Source organism: Hyperolius riggenbachi, chromosome 1, assembly GCF_040937935.1.
Source record: "Hyperolius riggenbachi isolate aHypRig1 chromosome 1, aHypRig1.pri, whole genome shotgun sequence".
In the NCBI taxonomy this organism is placed as follows: Eukaryota; Metazoa; Chordata; class Amphibia; order Anura; family Hyperoliidae; genus Hyperolius; species Hyperolius riggenbachi.
In genome coordinates this window covers 91,347,971-91,369,262 of record NC_090646.1, presented here as the reverse complement: position 1 = coordinate 91,369,262, position 21,292 = coordinate 91,347,971, and the positions used below count along the sequence as shown (strand labels likewise).

Genomic DNA, 21,292 nt, shown 5'->3' with positions numbered 1-21,292 from the left:
ACTTTTACTTCACTGATTACTTCTCACTGGTGCATTTGTAAGGACTACTATTTCCTCCCCAACTTGCCACAATACCGCAGAGCCTCCTGGTGTGTTCCTGGTCCGTATTTGTTCTCTGATTCTCTGTCTGCTATTTTTCCTTATGGTTTGTCCTGATTCTTGTTTAGACTTCACCTTTTCTGGATGATATCTGTATTTCGACTGGTTGTAAATATAATTTGTATTTATTGACACTTAGATAGTTAGGGTTGCGAATTTGAGCTTGGCTTTTGTGGAGTTGATACTTGTTTGCTGTGTTTCAATTTGTACATTGTGCACATACCTCCCAACTTTTTGAGATGAGAAAGAGGAACACTTAAGCCACACCCCTATCCATGCCCTGGCACGCCCCTAGTCACGCATACCATAAAGATTTCATAAGAAAAATATGTTGTTTTATTATTAAAACAACACTGGTCCTCTCTATCCTGGTTCATTGTCCTTCATATTAACATTTTAAAATTAGTAATATATCAATGTAAAGCATGAGAATAAAGTTTAGAGTCAATCAAACACATTTTAGTAGAGACATATAATATATATTTACATAGAAAGAGTGACAAAGTCCTGAAAGAGGGACACATGAGGAGGAAAGAGGGACAGAGGGACGGGGCTCCCAAAGAGGGACTGTTGGGAGCTATGTGTGCACTTTTCACCAACTACTGTTAGTTTTTTTTTTGCTGAATTTGGTCTCAAGTCATCAGTATTAGCTGCAAACTGTGGTCACCCGTAAGTTATATTTGCAACCTCATAACAGGAAATTGAAATATACTTTGAAGAAAAACTGAACACTTCTTCACAGCTTTGTCTCCATCAAGGAGCTGAAGCCTCCATAGAAGATGCCTTATTTATATTGTAGGTACAGATAAGCCTAATCCAATTACTGTAATGATTTGTCTCATAGATCTTGGTCTCCAGCTGATCATGGTAAGAGAAGGAAAGCCCGATGCCCATCTACAAGCAGAGCTCAGGAACAGGCTCCGTCTGCTGGAGAACGATAACAAGGAAGTTGCTGCAGTCTTCTCTGTAAGTTCACACCTATAGGGGGAATTTACAAAGTCAGGCAATGACATAAAAACTAAGGGCAAAAACTAAAACCCTTGTGCGAGTGTTAGCATTATAGGTTGTTCACAAATTTGCTTCCAGCCCATCTCTCTCTACCAGTGGCGTACCTACCATAAGGCTGCAGGTGCTCACAGCACCGGGTGTAGCTATGGCTAGGGGTGCCGCTGTGGTGCTCAGTCACTGTGTTCTTCCACCTGGGACCTTTTTTAATAGTTTGGGCAACATTCAGGAAAATAGCAGCAGGCAGTGCAGGGGAGTGTACTACTTCCTGCACTAGATGTAGAGTGAATGTGCAGAGCAGCAGGCTGAGTGGAGAGAAGGATTGCTGTGCTGCAGCTGGGATATTAGCAGGGAGAGGTGGCAGGATGTGTTTAGTGCTTCAGAAGTTGCCTGTCATTAGTAGCCATGATCACTGGCTGCTGTAATTCCAGAGTGCCCGGCCTAGACTATTGATTATTTGTCCTGATCAGAGTAATTAATCAATAATGCAGGGCAGTCTGCTGTTGCAGAAGCCAGTGGCAATGACATCTTCTGCAGCACTGTATAAAGTACAGAGTTTCATAACAGTTAGCTCCGTCCACATTCTGATGACTCCTTTTCCCCGAAAAATTCTCCAAAATTTGCAGCGAGGTGCTCTGCGCCCCAACCCGTCAAACCCCCCCCCCCCCCCCAACAAAAAAATTGGTTGTTTTTGGAGGCTGTCTGTAAATAACCAGCACCGGCTGTCAAATTCCCAAGGTACACCACTGCTCTCTGCATAAGTGAAGTGAATTTCTTAGCAAGAAGATTATTCTGTAAAGAGGGAATGTGATGTAACCGTGCAAATAAAGACAGAGTGAATCCACCCCCTCTGTCTTTGCCTGAATGTGTCTCTCAAATACAGGGGGTAAACTCAGATTAAGTTACCGCAGAGAATGAAAAGCGTTGCCAAGTCCTCACTTGTTTACCTGCCCCCCCTCTCCTTCTAGCAGCATACTTGCAAAGACGGCACCGGAAAATTTAGGCGCAGGATGAAGCCGAAAAATGTATTACTATTTTACTGTTCCCCCTCCAGGCCGCCATGGAGTCAGGGGGAAATCTGAAATTCGCCTGCCAGCTATTGTTGGTGGCCAAATTATGCTGTTTTAAAAATAATTTGGACTCTGTCTTTTGATGGCGCCCAAATTACGGTCTGAGTGCTGCTATAGCCATAATTCACATTACGGCTTATGGTGGTGTATGTTTTGCTCTGTTTCAACCTAGCAGTATGGGCATGCCATTGTTGAAAATCCATTCCATTTTTCAGCTGGCTGGATTAGAAGGAGGGAAACTTTTATAGGGTTAAAAACATTTTTAAAAAAAGAGAGAGAAGTTTTAGTAAAGGGCTCTCTCAGGATATTGTGGTGGATTCTTACACAGTTGAAGTCAGAAGTTTACATACACTTTGAAAGTCGCCTTAAAACCCCTTCACAGATGTTATACCGACAAGCTCTAAATTTGGCAAATCAGCATATATCATTTAAAACATGTACTTTGTGTATTTTATAACTTTGTGTATTTTTTCCCAACAACCTTCAAAGATGATTTAACTTTTTAACGACTGTATCACAATTCAATTAGGTCACAAGTTTACATGTATTGTTGTTTACAGCAAACCTAAAAATAAACTTATGAGATGATTATTGTTAATGTGTTTTACTAAAGTTAAATAGAACATAGAACTGAGTCTCACATTTTTAAGTACTTCCTTTTAAGACTGAATTCTAAACAGCAGCCATGACAAATCTGCTTCACTGTTGACCCTTTGAATTGTACAGCAATAAAACCTTATCATAAGCCTTTTCTCACTCAGATTCATCTTTTTTTTTGGCTTCTATTTACTTTTCAGGAAAGAACTAAATTTGATGAGCAGTTTGACAAGCTTTTTTGCATGGATAACAACTCTAGTTTTTTTTATACTTGCTGTACTGGAAAACAGAAAGGGATTTCAGACAATTTTTTAGTAGGGCTAATACTATATGTATTTATGTTTTTCTGGCCCTGTATACAGGAAGGAGTTGTATAAGCATTGTTGGTAAAATGAACATAATCTCTTAGGTGGTAAAATGTGATTGTGGATGTTACTTTTACAGGAGCTATCAGCACGACTGCTGTCTATTGAGAGTGATAAAGATCTTATAACTGTGACTTTCCGAACATTTGAAGAGATCTGGAAGTTTACAACCTACTACTCACTAGGTAAAAGAAAATAATTATAATCACTCTTATTATAAATATACTTATTGCTGCTCGTATTTGTTTTACTATTGCATTAGACTTTGATTGGGTAAGGTGGCTCAAAATGAGACCAGTGACCTCTATTTTGGTTAATGATCTCTACCATTTTTTCCAGATCTGACAAGATTGTTGACCACTGCTAATGCAAAAATTGGGAGGTGTTACAGAGTATCCAGTGCTAACATAAGGGAGTTGTAATAAGAGTAATGGTCCTTTGCCATTAAAAAGGACCCATGGGTCAGCTCATGCTAATTTACTGTATTTTTTGGACCACAAGGCGTCCCGGACTATAAGACGCACCTAGGTTTAGAGGACTAATACCAGGGGGAAAAGATATTCGAAACCTGTTGCATCCATAGTGCAGGAGCGTCTTGAGAGAGGGGGAAATGTCAGAAGCAATGGAGTGTGTCTTGCTGGAGTTTGACATTATCTTAACATTTGCTCCTGAAGTAAGGCAAGCACGACAGGACCACTATTTGGCAGGAAGTGTGATAGGGAATAATTGTCGGAAATATAGACAAAAGGTCAATGGCAAAACTGTTGGCAGAATATCACTAAGCAATATACAGTATCACACATGATAATCATCAAGTGTCCCTGCGTCCCCGGTCCCTGTGTCAGTGCATTTGCAATACTGCGCATGTGCAGCATGGACAGCTATTGGGACAGGGGAAGCAGAGGGCCGGGCGGATGTGTGCGCGGGTGGACATGTGCGTGCGTGGGGCGGGTGGGCATGTGCATGCGTGCTGACTATTCGGCAGTGGCGGTGGTCACAGGGGCAGGAGGGGAGGGGGGTTGCGAGACAGACCTAGCTTATTATATAATTCTTCTTAAAACAATTAATCATATAAAAAATAATTGCATAATAAAACTTAATAATATAAAATATTTTTCTATATACATTTGTCTTTCCTATGAATAAATAAATTTAATAACTTCCACCAGCAGATGTCACTGTTTAATCATTTAAATAATAAGCTGTATTAATAATATTAATTATACGTCTATGAAACCGCCAGGTGGCATAATTGTCCTAAATACGGGACAATAGAAAAAACCTTGCAAAATTTTATTGACATTCCAAAGGACACTCATAGTCAAAACATCTTTGTGGAACACAGCTAATGTGTTTTGAAACGTTTACTGCAGAATCCAGCATTTAAATGCATTTCAAAGTATTACATTTTATTTTATGTAATTATAGGGTTTAACAATAATTATTTCTTTCTTTATAAGGAATGTATTGATTATTAATATCTTTCTGCAATATAAAATGGCAACAGTGCTTCTTAAGACAATGGTATTCAATTTCAATTTGTTTATACTTTTCATATTTTGACTTTCTCTGGCTGGGAAATGTTATCTTTTCTTGCTGGCTGTAACAGCCTTGTAACAAGTACATGTCAACAATCTTCTAGCTTACAACTTAAAATAATCTTATAAAAGTTTCACTGTCTGGAATATGCTGAGATGTCCCAGAGCAATATTTTAAAGAAGTACCCCAACTTTACAATGAAATTTTGCATAGAACATTAAAACTTAAATCATACACATATGACAGCTTCTCCTGCATAAATAAACCGCTAGAATTCTGACAGATCCTATTAGAGATCACCACTGCTGCTAAGGACCCTTTTTCTTGTAGCCATGCTGCTCCAACCCATGAGTGTATCTAGGCATGTGCGAGTATGGACCGTTTATGCCTGGTAGAGCAAAGCCATGCACAAGTAGCTTCCCTCTATTGGCCATGTGACGACCTCACTTGTGCATCCCCAGTCTGGATGCCTTCATACATGGCAGGAGCGTGTCCAAGAGAAACATATTTGACAACCTCTTGACGAATATGTTTAGAGATACCAAGTGCTGGAATGGTGGGCTGAAGGAGGATCCACAAAGCCTCTGGACTACTACAGGCCTAGCAGTACTGAGTTAAGCATCTACTTTTTTACTTGCGTTTGCAGTGTAGTGTTAACCCAGCCTAAGGCCCCACTAGCTGTTTCAACTGGCAAGCTTTGTATGGTTTGCTGCAGTGCAACAGAGATAAGATACCTCCACATTAGGACCTAGTCGGTGGCTTAGCCATGGGGAATGTAACCACACCAGGCCCTTTCAACCACTGGAAACCACATGGGGCATACCTCCAATTAAGACCTAATACAGTGGTTAAAGGATGCTTCAACCACTATATTAACTCTTAACTGAAGGTATGCTGGTAATGATGATCACCTCAATATGTGCTTCAAAACAGTAGTAAAATCCATTACCGGAAACGATTGGTTGTGCCCATTACTGGCAAAATTCCCACTAGCCTAGCCAATTCGATCAGATTAGTGGAATCGACTTACTGGGTGTAGTTGTCAGCCACCAACTAACCTAGTTAACTAGTTAAGTGCAGCAGTACAGCAACACCCTTCCAAAACATTACCAGATGGAGGTGCCAACTAAAACATTCACAAGAAATATTTTGTATCTTTCTAACTAAATATAATGTTTTACTGTTTTTATCCTACTAATATTATAAATGCGAAAGTTCAGATGTTTGGATGTTTGTTACTCGATCACACAAAAGGCTGAATGGATTTGAATGAAATTTGGCACACACATAGTACATTACCTGGAATAACATATAGGATACTTTTTATCCCCATAACCAAAAAGTGGGCGGAGACAAATACAAATTTCACTAGGAAAATGTAAACTGTGGCCATTTTTACACTGTTAATGGTAGGTGTAAGGATTCCTCCTGTGGCGTGTTCTGTCCATTGCGGTGGAGCCGCAAATGGACAGTTCTGGCTTGTCAGCCTGCATTCGGTCGGTTGTGCATTTGTCACATTGTCATTTGCAATTGCTCTGCAGTTCTGGGCAGCTCAGAATGCTGTCATCATTCCACCAATGGCTTAGTATAGCTGAACTGCAGCCAGATAGCCCTGGATTTCCTGCATGCATGTTGTTGCATAGGACTGCATGCATTGGTACAGATAGTCTTTCAGCTAGCAAATGGTAATCAAACCAGCTCAGGATTGAATGATTACCATTCAGCTGTGTGGAGATTTGCATGCTTGCATCCATTGGCTGATGCCAGCATAAAAGTCTGCTTCCCCTTTTAGACCTCGCCCATCATAGCGTTCAGCTCTCTGAGTTGTTGTTGGGTCTATGCTGTGAAAGTTGTTATTGTAAATGTATAATGCCTTGCTCTGTATTGTCATGTCTGCTGGATGTTTGCTGACATGCAGGGGCTCAGTGAAATTGTTCTGATCCTGATAGTTAGATTCTGCCAGCACCACGTTGGTGACTGGTAGTATTCCTTCTAGTCTTGTTCTTGAGGACGAACTATAGCAGCGGTTGCCATTAGTTCTCTCCTACCTGTTAGTCTTGTCTATCTCAGTGTGAATGTCGCCGTCGCTGAATCAACGACTAGATTGGCCGACCATTCCGTCTGTCTGTCTGTTGTCTGTCTTGTTAATCACCATTACTTGTGCTTAGCTAGTTCTTGATAAATATATATATGCAGAATTGCTAATATATATTTATCCATTACTTGAGTCGTTTGTTATTTTCTTTATTCGAGTTACAGAGATTTCTCAGTTACTGTGTTAGCTAGTCAGTTTAGCACATTTTGGTAGGGTGCGCTTATCGTGATCAACCCTGCTTACCTAGCATAGTTGTGTTGCTATTAGTTACATTCTTTCCTGTAGTCCTGCCTGTGTGGATGCTTGCTGGTGACTTTCGTTAGCCTGCTTGCTCTGATTCTGTGGATGTGACTGTGAGCTGCAATCTATAGTCCTGTCTTGTACCTGTCTGAATGCTTGCTAGCGCAAGAGCAGCGCAACATCGCACTGCGCTGCCATTGCGTCTTATTTGTAGCGATATCGGAAGCCCAGAGCTGCAGTTGCTCTGGGCAGCCTGTGTAGCCTCTTCCATTATCCAGCTCTTAGCCTTGTTGTGCTGGGTGGTCAGAAAGTATAACCCCCCAGCATTACAGTAGGGTTCTCAAACTTTGCACAGTTGGTCACTGGGTGACTGGGATTAATATTCAGAAAAGTGGGTGGAGACAACAAAAGCCAATTAAAATTCACCTGTTGATTTTCAAGGGCAATATTTAATTGCTGCCATTCTTGCACTGTTAATGGCACAAGCCTCAAACCTTGGATGACTGGGGTTCAAATTCAGAAAAGGGGTGGAGCCACAAACAGGCAATAAGATTTGTTTCATTTTAATGCAGGTTATTGATGCCAAAGACCGCAAAGCTCACAAACTTGGTCATTGAGTAATTGCGTAATTGAGTGTTAGGGTTAGAAAAAGTGGGTGCAGCCAGCACCTGCCAAATACATACCCGGGCAACGCCGGGTCTTCAGCTAGTAGTTAATAAAACATACCCCAAGCCCTTGATTATCATGGTGATGATTATTATTTACCTTGTCCGCATTCTGTACAATACTGTAAATAGAGGAGGAGATAATAAGAAAACAAAGTATTTTTGGATTGTCTTGAAGTAGCTGAACCTTGTGATAGAATGCACCTAATTTTCTTTTTCTTCAACGCAGGCTTCTTGAATCACTGTATGGAGAATCTATTATTAGACCAGACCTTCTGGCTGACCTCATTAGAGGAGGAAGATGCTGGAATTAAGGTTTTGGTCAATCAGGAGTCGCTAAGCTACATTTATAAAGGTCTTCTAATAGAAGAAGGTTTGTAGGAATGTGTGCATTTTCTATATTTCTCAATGCTGTAAAGATCATTTATTCGATACCACAATACCAGAATTCCAAGTAAAAGTGCCCACTAATGGTACAATTTTCAGTGAAGAATCACCCGAGCGATCAGATAAATGCGATTGAAAATTAAATCTTGAACTACATCAATTATTTCACCATCAATGAATCTTTACTTTCTATCCATCAACGTTTTTCTTACTGACTAAATTGACATCAAAAAAATCACCTTAAAGGTGGCCATACATGGTACAATTTTTTCATCCAATCTTACCAATTCTATTTAGTATAAGGGAACTGCCTAAATTATCCTTTCAGTACATTCACTTAATTTACCCTTATACTACATAGAAATGGTAAGATTGTATGAAAAAATTGTACCATGTATGGCCACCATTAGGATCATATTCAGTCAATCTGAGACACCAACGAGGTTTATTGTCTAGCAATCAGATTGCCTTTATCTGATTGCTGGGGTGATTCTTTGCTTAAAATTGTACCATTAGTGGACACTTTTACTTGGATTTCGGCAAATCTGTAGGTAGATACATCTAAAAGATAGCAAAGATAGCTCTTATGCCTTGCGGTTCAAGAAACCCAGGTTTAAACCAAGTTCCAGTCAGAGCGTGATCTGTATGGAAACTGTATGTTCTCCCTCTTTTTACATTGTTATTCTCTTGGCATCCCAGTTTAATAGTCGCCACCTGCCATTGGCCAAATGACACTCCCTGCCATTCAGTTGTCCAGGTGACTCCTGGATACAAACTCCTGGACCCAGGGGCAGTTCTAGCCTTATTGCTGCCTGAGGCAAACTTGTGAGGATGCGCCCCCCTCCCAATTTGGAATGATCGCACAGCACCCAACAATTTACTCTGCTCTGCAGCTCAACACAATAGCACACTGGCTGGCTGCGAGTCTGTGTATAACAAACGGCTCACCTTCAGCCATCCTCCATTCCTCCTCAGTCAGGACAGCAGTGCTACCTCCTCCCTTCTGCTGTGCAAGTCAAATGAAACACAACTGCTCTCCTGCCTCCCCCCTCCTCACTCACTGTCAGTCTCTTCACACAGCACAGCAAGCTGCTTTTCCCCAATGATAACCTCTTCACATCGCTCTCCTATGGCTTTTCCTCCTACTCTACCTACATGCTGTTAGTGTAAACACAGTACAACAATGCTGCCTCTGTAATCTCTGTGCCTTGTGCAAATGTTTCACCTTTCTTCATGAGAGAACCAGCCCTGCCTAGACCATAACTTACCCCAGCCCATCAGCAGTCTCTTTTCCCGGTAACTCTTGGATCCAAACTCTTTGGGCCTAACTTGCCCCAGACCATCAGTGATCACTTTTAAAGGAACTCCTGGGTTGTAACTTGTCCCAGACCATCATCAGTCACCTTTTCAGGAACTCCAGGATCCAACTCCTGTAGCCTAACTTACCTCAGACAATAAGTGTCATGATCGGTGTCAGCACGCAGAGAGAATCTGATTATTGGCGATCTGCAGTATCACCAAGAATGCAGCTGTATACCCGATTATTGATAATCTGCAGTATCACCGATAATCCGACATATTGCTAACCTCTGGACACCAGCAAAAGAACACAATAAAGACAGTAATATATCAGAAAGTGTGGAAATGTCCACCACACGGCAATTCCTCAGGGGTGTGGTTACCTCTGAATGGGAACCCCGTGAGTGAGATCCTCTAACCAGGCAGAGTGAGGAATCTCGACCCCCAGCAGTAATCGTCTGCTTGGGGCAGGCGTCTCGGAGAGGCAAGCTTCAGAGATAACCCTCCAGTGGGAGATGTTCCACTGAAGGGAGAAAGGTCAGACAGGCAAGGGTTCGGCAACAGAGATGACGGCGGCAGTACAGGAGTGGAAGGCAGAAGAGTAATCGGTAAACAGGCATAGGTCGGCAACAAGGATCAGATAGGCAAAGGTACAAGATCAGCAAGAGATAGAGTAGTCAGGGATAGCCAGAGTCAAAACACAGATCAATATACAACAATATTCCTAAGCTAAGGTGTGAAATCCTTAGTATCAATTGACCCGTCTACGGAGAAGGTAAATGTCCTGCCGCCTCGCGCGCGTGCGCATGACGCTCTGCCTCTGCACATCAGTGAGGCCAGGTCCCCGGTCAGCGCACCTTCGCGCACGGATTGTGGGGCCCGCCGCCATATCGTCAGGCGCGGCGGCGACTGCCCTGCTCTGTGCCGGCGGCTCCGTATGCGAGTCGGAAGCCGCCGGCTGGGAAGCGGAGGCCGCCGCCATGCTGCCCTGTGCGGCGGCGGCCCCGCTATTTCTCACAGTACCCCCCCCTTGAGAAGTGGACTCCGGACACTTCCTACGTGGCTTCTCAGGATGTAACTGATGGAACCTCTTTTTTAATTTCTCAGCGTGCATGCGACTCTCTGGTACCCAAGATCTGTCCTCCACCCCATACCCTTTCCAATGGACCAGATACTGTACGGAATTCTGTACCAGCCGGGAATCCAAAATTTTTCCAACCTCGTACTCATTCTGGCCCTCCACTACCACTGGGGGGGGGGGGGGGGGGGGGAGGAATTTACATACACTGCTGGTTTCAACAAGGGGAAACATGGAATGATCTCCCACCTCTCATGCTGGCTGGGAGATCAATCACATACGAGACCTCATTGATCTTTTTGGCCACCGGATAAGGCCCTATGAACTTGGGCCCCAACTTGGTGGATGGTTGTCTGAGTGCCAAATGTCTTGTTGACACCCACACCATGTCTCCAGGAGAAAAGTGCCACTCAACAGACCGTTTCTTGTCAGCCTGTTTCTTTTGATTCTGAAAGGCTACTCCAGAATTCTCCTTTACTTGTCCCCAAAGTTTCTTCAAAACCTTCTGCCAATCTTCCAGGGCTGGGAAGGGAGAGGAACACACCGGCAATGGGGAAAATTTATGAGAACTTCCTGACACCACCTGAAAAGGGGACAAGCCTGTTGAAGCGCTTTTCAAGACAAGACAAGACAAATAACATTTATATTGCGCTTTTCTCCTTGCGGACTCAAAGCGCCAGAGCTGCAGCCACTAGGGCGCGCTCTATTGGCAGTAGCAGTATAAGGGAGACTTGCCAAAGGTCTCCTACTGAATTAGTGCTGGCTTACTGAACAGGCAGAGCCGAGATTCGAACCCTGGTGTCCTGTGTCAGAGGCAGAGCCCTTAACCATTACACCATCAGCCAACTGCTCAGGTTCAGGTTGTTGTGTGCAAACTCAGCAAAGGGTAAAAATGTAACCCACTCCGTTTGTGCATCTGCCACATACCACCTCAGGAATTGTTCCAGTGACTGATTAACCCTTTCGGTCGGCCCGTTGGTCTGTGGGTGATACCCAGACGAGAAGGACAGGTTCATACCCAAATTATGGCAAAAAGCCCTCCAAAATTTTGATACAAATTGGACTCCTCTATCCGACACCACATCATCCGGAATCCCATGTAATCGGAAGACGTGCTGTATGAAGAGGTCGGCTAAGTCTTGAGCTGATGGAAATCCTTTAAGAGGAACAAAGTGGGCCATCTTGCTGAACCTGTCCACGATCACCCATATGACAGTCATACCTTCCGACTTGGGAAGCTCGCCAATGAAGTCCATGGACAGGTGGGTCCATGGTTCGCTTGGAACTGGCAAGGGTTGTAAGGTACCCACTGGAGCCTGGCGAGACGGTTTACTCCTGGAACACACCACACACTCTCTGACGAATTCCCTGCAATCAGATGCCAATGAAGGCCACCAAACACACCTTGTGAGTAGATCTAGAGTGCAGGTGACCCCTGGGTGACCTGTGTTCTTATGGGCATGGAATAGCTGCATGATTTGCAAATGGAACGGGAGTGGAACAAAGAGAACCCCTTCCGGTTTCCCTTCTGGGGTATCTAGCTGGTGAGGCGCCAGTGTGACTGCCCAGTCCTCCCAGGTTTCAGTGGCTGCCAGCACCACCTTGTGTGGTACAATGCTCTCGGGGAGTGCGGGCTGAGCTGTCTCCGGTTCAAAACATCTGGAGAGAGCGTCCGCTTTAATGTTTTTGGAACCTGGAGTGTACGTGATAACAAATCTAAAACGCGAGAAAAATAGGGACCAGCGGTCCTGACGAGGAGTGAGCCTCTTAGTCCCTTCAATGTACTCCAGGTTCTTATGGTCAGTATATACAGTAATAGTGTGTTCTGCACCTTCCAGCCAATGGCGCCATTCCTGGAAGACTAACTTGACGGCCAGCAGTTCCCTGTTGCCCACATCTTAGTTTCTCTCAGCAGGAGAAAACCTGCGTGAGAAATAGGCACAAGGTTGTGTCTTGCCCTGCAGACCCGAGCGCTGAGACAGCACAGCCCCCACCCCGATCTCTGAGGCATCTACCTCTTCTATGAAGGGAAGAGCGATGTTAACATGTCTCAGTATGGGTGTTGAGCAAAACAGTTTCTTCAAGGTATTGAATGCGGCCTGGGCCTCCGATGACCACTGATAAGGGTCAGCCCCTTTCTTGGTTAGACTAGTCAGAGGGGCTACTACTGAAGAAAATCCCTTAATAAATCTCCGGTAGTAGTTAGCAAAACCGAGAAATCTCTGAAGTGCCTTTAAACCCACCGGTTGCGGCCACTCTAGGACAGCCAAAACTTTTTCTGGGTCCATAGAGAGCCCTGACGTTGAGATGATGTATCCCAGAAAAGGAATTTGAGTGACCTCAAAAAGGCATTTCTCTAGTTTTGCATACAATAGGTTTTGTCTCAACCTCTTCAACACATATTTGACATGCTTGCGATGTTCCACGAGGTTTGGAAAGAAAATCAATATGTCATCGAGATATACCACGACAAACTTCCACAACACCTCCCTGAAGACCTCCTTAATCAAGTCCTGGAAGACGGCCGGGGCGTTACACAACCCGAAGGGCATAACCAGATACTCGTAATGCCCGTCGGGTGTATTGAAGGCTGTCTTCCTTTCGTCACCAGCCCTAATGCGCACCAGGTTGCCCCACGTAGGTCCAATTTTGAAAAAATAGTGGCATTGGTAATCTGGCCAAAGAGATCGTCTATCAGAGGTAATGGATAGCGATTCTTGATGGTGATCTTGTTTAGACCTCGATAGTCAATACAGGGTCTAAGGCCACCATCTTTATTTTTAACGAAAAAAAAAACCCCGCCCCGGCCGGTGACCGAGAAGGGCGGATGAACCCCTTTGCCAAGTTCTCCGTAATGTACTCTCGCATTGCCTGTTTCTCCGGACCGGAAAGATTATAAAGATGACCCCTAGGAGGCATACAACCAGATCTTAGGTCGATAGGACAGTTGAAACTCCGATGTGGTGGGAGTTTATCAGCAGATTTAGGACAAAACACATCCGCAAACTCAGCGTACTGTGCGGGTATCCCCTTGACCTCTACCTTGGCAGCACACATGGCAATCCTTCCCAAACAATGAGTATGGCAATAAGGTGACCAGCTGAGTAACTGACCTGAGGCCCAATCTATCTGTGGGGAATGGAGCTGTAACCAGGGCATGCCAAGAATAATGGTGGAGGTTGCCATGCACAAAACAAGGAACTGAAGACTCTCCTTATGTAGAACCCCTATAGTACATGAAAACCTTGGGGTCTGAGAGAGAGGTGATCTACACTGTAGAGGAGAGTCATCTACTGCGGTGACGACTATTTGTCGGTCTAAGGGCTGTAAGGGAACCCCCAGTCCTTTCACAAATTCGTAATCTATAAAATTGGTTGCGGACCCAGAGTCCACAAAAGCTTCAGTACAAACAGAAGAATTCCCCCAGGAAATGGAACACGGGAGAAGTAACCGATTATTCTGACTTACAGGTAAGTTCTGTGCGTCTAGGGTATTACCTCTAACTACACCTAGACAGCAGCGTTTCCCGATTTCCTGGGGCAATTTTGAGCAATATGACCCTGCTCTGCACAATATAAACAAAGGTTCTCTGCCCTTCTACGCTCTTTCTCGGCTCGAGTCAACCGAGAATGTCCGATTTGCATCGGTTCGTCGATAGCAGGAGCAGGTGATGGGGACGCATGAGAAAAAACTCTCACTGCATTCCTGCCTCTCGCTGATAGCGCAATCTACGGTCCGCCCGTATCGCCAAAGAAATGTTGTCATCCACAGACTTGGGCTCTGGGTGTCCCAACATTAATTCAGATACTGCGTCTGATAGGCCTGACAGAAAACAGTCTAACAAGGCGTAAGACCCCCACCAAGATGACACAGCCTACTTTCTGAACTCTGCCGCGTAAACCTCGACCGTGTCTCGACCCTGCCTGAGAGTTTTGAGCTTCCTCTCGGCAGTGATCGAGGCATCCGGATCATCATAAATTATAGCCATTGATTTGAAAAATTCCTCAACTGACGTGAGAGCCGTATCCTCGGGTGGAAGACCATGTGCTCAGGTTTGCGAATCCCCGGACAATAAAGTCTTAATAAAAGTCACCCTTTGCTGCTCAGAACTCAGACTGGGTAGGTCGTAACTCAAAATAAGATAAAACCCGGTTACGAAAATTCTGGTCATATCCTTGCCCTGAAAACTTTTCGGGCACTGACATTCAGAGATCTGTGACCGGAGGGGATTGCACTGTGGCCACAGTCGTCTGCAAGACCCGTACAGACCCAGCCAACTGGTTGATCTGAGTCTGTTGTGTATTAACCACCTCGATGAGGTTATTAAGCGAGGTGGTTAGAGTCTCGATCTGACTGCGTAGTGCTTTCATACCAATGGTCTGCTGTTCTGTCATGATCGGTGTCAGCACGCAGAGAGAATCTGATTATTGGCGATCTGCAGTATCACCAAGAATGCAGATGTATACCCGATTATTGATGATCTGCAGTATCACCAATAATCCAATATATTGCTAACCTCTGGACACCAGCAAAAGAACACAATAAAGACAGTAATATATCAGAAAGTGTGGAAATGTCCACCACACGGCAATTCCTCAGAGGTGTGGATACCTCTGAATGGGAACCCCGTGAGTGAGATCCTCTAACCAGGCAGAGTGAGGAATCTCGACCCCCAGCAGTAATCGTCTGCTTGGGGCAGGCGTCTCGGAGAGGCAAGCCTCAGAGATAACCCTCCAGTGGGAGACGTTCCACTGAAGGGAGAAAGGTCAGACAGGCAAGGGTTCGGCAACAGAGATGACGGCGGCAGTACAGGAGTGGAAGGCAGAAGAGTAATCGGTAAACAGGCATAGGTCGGCAACAAGGATCAGATAGGCAAAGGTACAAGATCAGCAAGAGATAGAGTAGTCAGGGATAGCAAGAGTCAAAACACAGATCAATATACAACAATGTTCCTGTGATGATCCGCTCAGCTGGCTGCACAGGCAGACAGCTGTTTGTCCATTCCTCTAGTCTGTGGGCTGCAGGTCTCTGGAACAGAGACCTGTCTTTCCATTGCAAGTTTCTGGTCTGTTCTCTTGCTGGGGAATTTGCATACATTCGTTATGCAAATCCCCTACCTGCCTTCTTTGATGACTGGCACTATAAGAGCTTTATGTTTCCCAGAAGGGTTGGCTGGTCATTTCCCTTCCATGGTCTGTTCCTGATGGACACTGCTGGAGTGTCAGCCGTTGCTATCTAGTATAGTTAATTCCTGGGGGTTGCTTTAGGCTCCCCTTCTAGCCCAGTCAGGTTGTATTATCTGTTTGTTTGTTCTGTTGCCATTGTCCTGTCCCAACGGTGGTCGACAGGAAATGGTTCTGATCTCTGTTCTTGGAGTATAGCTGGTGCAGCGGTTGCTACCAGCTATCTCTTCTGATCTGTCTCTTTGGATCGCGCTAGCCACTTTTCGCTAGCGCTGTGGATCCTTCTGTTCTGTCTTCTGGGATCGCATTAGCCACTTTTCGCTAGTGCTGTGGATCCTTCTGTTCTGTCTCCTGGGATCGCACTAGCCACTTTTCGCTAGCGCTGTGGATCCTTCTGTTCTGTCTCCTGGGATCGCGCTAGACACTTTCGCTAGTGCTGTGGATCCTTCTGTTCTGCTACTCTGTACCTGGATCGTGCTAGCCACTTTTCGCTCTGATACGAACGCTTGCTGTAGGCTCGGTGAGGTAACCGTTAAGCAAGCGCTCGCGTTCTCTGTTTCGTGTTTGTCTGTCTTTGGTTAGTTAGGCGTGCTTGTCTCTGTTGTGCGTAACACGCAGAGACCGCGCACGAACGCGTGCACTGTTGCGAATGAGTGCGGTGTTCGCGTTCAGCTAGCGTTTGTTATTTTCCTTATCTTCTCTTTGTATGATTTTCTGTGCCTTTGCTACCCTTGTGCGCTGTCCTGCTCTGTCTTGTGTCTCTATCGGCAATCGCCAATCTTGCGATTGCGTTCCCACTTTGTTTCCGCTGTTGTGTGTTCACTGTCGCTGGGTGGCGGCTAGTTTGGTGCACACACATACATCCTGTCCCTGTGCTCTTTCTCTTTAAGGGCTCTTCAGCCCCGTTTATCGGGTTCTGTACAATTCCCATCTGGCATCTGTGGCTGTGCAGCGGCTGTGTTCGCCTGCACTCCGCAGCGCCATCTGCCGGTGGGAATTGCCCTCTGCGGGTGCATAGCACCTAGCCTGGGTTTCCCAAAATTATACGCTGGTGGAGGGTTTTCGTTGTGTCAGTGCGCGTCTTGTGCGCTGACCACGAAAACGACCCCGCCATCGTTACAATTCCTAAGCTAAGGTGTGAAATCCTTAGTATCAACACCAGAGAACTGCACTAAGGTCTGAGCGCTAACACAGAATGTATTCACGACAGCAGACAGTGAGCAAATGACATCTGTGGGCTTAAATGCAGAAGCCCTGTTCCACCAGCCCGCCCAGGGGGCTGGAAACAAGGTCAGCTTGTGATTGGTTGGCTGAGGTCAGTTGATCACCGGATCAGCTGACCCGTCTACGGAGAAGGTAAATGTCCTGCCGCCTCGCGCGCGTGCGCATGACCCTCTGCCTCTGCACATCAGTGAGGCCAGGTCCCCGGTCAGCGCACGCTCGCGCACGGAAGTCCACCGGCTGGATTGCGGGGCCCGCCGCCATATCATCAGGCGCGGCGGCGACTGCCCTGCTCTGTGCCGGCGGCTCCGTATGCGAGTCGGAAGCCGCCGGATGGGAAGCAGAGGCCGCCGCCATGCTGCCCGGCGCGGCGGCGGCCCCGCTATTCCTCACAATAAGCAGTCACAATGCTGTACTCATGCCTTCAATGAAATATTTCTCATTACGGGACTGAGCCAGGCGAGCCGATTACACCTATTTCCATACCCAAAACCTGGCCCAACCTTTCCTCTAATCTTAACTCTTTTCCCTCAAAATCAGACCAAATCTTAATAGAAGCAGAAAAAAAACTTCACATGGTCTTCCTGTGCACATCACAGTCTGTAGATAGTTTAACACACAATTCCTCCGAGCTAATAATACAAAACTATGAATATTTGATGTAAAATCATATTTGGCAAAAATAAAATGGCATTTTCTTCTTTTCAGGGATATACTTTGTACTTTGTGATGACAACTATATCAGACAAGCCACTGCTGTGGATAACAATGTGCAGATAATTCAGACCAGTACTGAGGCTAAGAAACACACAGCAGAGTGGAGCTACCCAGAATCCTCCACTGGGGAAGATGAGGAAGCCTCCAAGGCTGGAGCTGAGCCGCTTTGCCCCTTTCATCAGTAGGTAGCTGCCCCCTTTAGTTCATTATTACTCTGTTGTTATCAGTACATAGGGAAGGCGTTACTTCACCACATCAAACAAGTGATTTCTCTAAGAAAACCTAAAACCTTTTTTTTGCATGTAACCATTTCTAATATATTCCACCATTATGCAATGTACTGTATATAAGAGCTCGGGAGCAAAGTCAATGGTGACGTGACAGATCTATTTGCGCCAGAGGGCCACTGAAGTTTGGAAGGCGGAGCATTTATCAGCGGGTTTCCAGTGGGGTGGGGGGATAGTTATGGTTAGGCATTGGGGGATGGCATTTTAGGTTAGGCATCATGGTTGGTTGGGTAGGTTAGGGTTAGGCATCGATAGAGGGAGGGCCCGTGTGAGAATAGAGTTAGGTTTAGCAATAGTAAAATATTATTAACATTTTGTAGAAAATCAGTAATTTTACCGATATTCTACAAGCAGCTATTTCCAGTTCCCAAATTTCCCAGGAGCCCATGTTGCATGTTCGCAAGTGAACACCAAGAGAAAAAAAGGACAACCGAGATGACATGTGACATGATGAGATAGACATGTGTATCTATAGTGCCATTACTCAAAAGAGTTAGGACCAGCACCATGCAGAATAATAACAATAATAATAAGCAACAAGTTAGAGCAATAATTTAATTAGAATGGGCTAAGGGGAACCAGGGGAAAAATTCTGATACAAAACAAAGAAAAAGACCCCCATAAACAGCACCAGACTAATAAGATGAAAGGTATATCAAACTTTATTATGTTCCAAAAAAAACCATCAATAATAATAAAAACAATGATTAAAAAAGGTCACAAAAAATGACCAACCGGGTCTCTCGATCCCATTCAATAGTGAATAATACATATAATAAGGATATCACCATCTGGTTACTGGTACAATGATCCGAAATAGAACAATCACCTCATATATGTATATATATATATATATATTGATACAAAACACACAGAATTATATATAAATGACAATATGTGTAAGGGTTAACATTGTGCTAATTAAGGTGTATATGTGCAACGGGAGCTATAATCCATAAGGTGCATATTCGGAGAGGCCAATAGAAAAGGCAAGAGAGTGGGAGGGGTGAATAGGTGAATTGACTGCCTGTAGCCGATTGAAATATGTATTGCACAGTGCCCGATGGGGGTAGAGGGTTGAAGCGGTAGGCAGGGTGACTTACGTGGGGATGAGGGATGCCAGGATCAGCTGACCAGATGCCAGGGGGGGAGAGAAGAGAGAAGCCCGTCAAACAGCCTTAGTGCACCACGCGGGCTCGACCCGCTTCACAGGAGGCTGGAGTAAGACTGAGAAAATGTCGCCCTTATACTCCAAGAACGCTAGGTAACGGAAGTACGTCGCCGCAAGAAGCCAGATATGACACGGCCGCGTCATCAGCCAGACTAGCGTAGGGTAACCATAGGAACCCTACGCCGCTGACTGTCCGTGACATAAAGAGCCAAAATAATAAAAGCGGCGAACGAGTGGGGAGGGACAAAACATAAATGGAATTTTTAGAAAAGTAAATAAAGAAATAACAAAGAGAATAATGAAAAGGATAATATAAATCTTAATAATGTAATGTAATATAACTATACGGATCTTATAGTAATTAAGCATGAGAAAAAATAGCATGAGACATTGTATCAAAAGCAGTACAACAACCCTAACCAATGTGCCATCTAGTGGAGGAATTGCAAAATGCACAGACATATCAAATACACATCCGAACACACTGCCCAGGCTTCATATTGAGGTCAGTGTGGAATATATACGAAGAGACACCAAGAATATCTTCTCTCTTTTCCAAGGGAAGCGTCCGTTCCATAATGTAATGGCCACTAAGGAAAAGGAGGGAAAAGAGGACACATAAAAAGAGACAGAAGCAGGGGCAGAAAAATGGGGGGGGGGGGGGGAGGGAGGGGAAAAAAAGAAAGAAAAAAGAACTCTATCTATAGTGCCAAGTACACAAATAACTAGGCTGTGTTCCTTTTTTATTTCATGGCCTGAAAGAGTTAAAAATTAGGTATGCAAGTGACAGTTTCTATCCGGGTTGAGACTGGGTCAGACTATAGCATAACACTTACTTTGTAAGTAATTAAAGCCATAAAATACTTTCCTGTTAGTAAATGGCTTCCTGGAGCAGGAAAGAGATAAAATCTGGATTTAAATATAAAATAACAGTGGGATGACTAAAAAAGTCATTTTTAGGAGAACAATGATTGATACAATTCTTTTTCTCATCAGTTTATTTTCACCTCGGAAGTCCTTTAAGAAAAGGGAACTCTTTTCAAAAAGGAATGGACTGATGATATCGGTCAGTTTATAATTCATTTTTTTTTGCTGAAACACAAACTATAGGAACATTTGGGACATCTTGTTTTGAGTATTTTTCTGCTTGCTGGCAGCAGAAAAATATTTTGATAAGGTGTGAAAACCTCCATTGTGAGAATCAGAGGAAACGTTCACTAATTAAGGGCCAATGCGTCTTTCAAGAGTGCCAGAATAACCAGGAACAGTTTTATAGAGCGGACCCCACATGCCCTGTACTTGCCATTTAGGAGTCGGGGTCTCTGAATTGGATGGAAGGGTTCAAAGGAACTCTTTATATGTACAGAGCAGAATTATTACTTGGTTGTTAGTCTGATACATTAAGCTTAGTAGGTTAGTCTAAGTTCAGGATATCGAACTCCAGTCTTCGAGGGCCCTCACACAATTGTGACAAAGCTCAAATTCATTGATCGAACTAAATCATGAAAGGTGTGGATCTTCAATTAGAACACCTTTCTCCATTTCTCAGTCTATCCTAAACACTGGCATGGATATGGCCTTCGAGAACTGGAGTTCGACACTTGTGGTCTAGGTAAATACTCGACTCTTGCTGCATTTTTCATTTGTGTAGGTTTTGGATATTGCACTTAGGTATCCGTTTATTGTTTCACAGGTGGTTCCTGAGAACAAATTTAGGTCCGGACTTTGGAGGTTTTGGTGAATCAAAACAGAGGAACCACATAGGTAAGTACAGAACACAACATTGAGTCACATGACAACAGTTTCACTGACCAACATGGAAGCTCGGCAACTCAATCCACCTACGTCTTTGGAACTATTTATCATATTCACACCCAGTTTTCACTGTAATCAGCACATTGTACTGCTCAGTGAATTATCAATACAGGTAAACAATTAGTCACTATCTCAGACACCTTTACACCTTTAGTGGCTGTAGCTCTCAAGTGCTTTGAGCTCTACAGGAGAAAAGGAGTCCTTGGGAAATACTCTCTAACACTACAGGGTGGCCTATTGAGCGTGCCCCTAGTCACTGCAGCCCCCAAGTGTTTTAAGTCTGATAGGAGAAAATGGCTATGCAAATATTATTATTATTACATGAATAGTGTGTAACTCTGTGCCTGCTGCTGTAGTGCCAACAAGGTAGCTATGGTACAACTGTTGGTGTTTTGATATTCTGGTGTCAATGTTGTTTGGGCTCCCTTAGTTTCAGACAAAGAAAGCGTAGATGACACT

The 21,292-nt window shown here is 44.4% G+C and overlaps 1 protein-coding gene across 2 annotated transcripts in view; it reads left to right on the top strand.

Moving 5' to 3' along the window:
* LOC137563731 (SH3 domain and tetratricopeptide repeat-containing protein 1-like) overlaps window positions 1-21,292 on the top strand; it is a 65,455-nt gene that overhangs the window by 5,971 nt on the left and 38,192 nt on the right. For both annotated transcript variants that reach the window (XM_068276601.1, XM_068276610.1), the window contains exons 2-6: window positions 944-1,065; window positions 3,216-3,321; window positions 7,905-8,048; window positions 17,552-17,741; window positions 20,712-20,782. In XM_068276601.1, coding sequence (XP_068132702.1) covers window positions 964-1,065; window positions 3,216-3,321; window positions 7,905-8,048; window positions 17,552-17,741; window positions 20,712-20,782 — 613 coding nt within the window. In that variant the 5' untranslated portion in view covers window positions 944-963. The remainder of the gene's footprint in view (window positions 1-943; window positions 1,066-3,215; window positions 3,322-7,904; window positions 8,049-17,551; window positions 17,742-20,711; window positions 20,783-21,292) is intronic.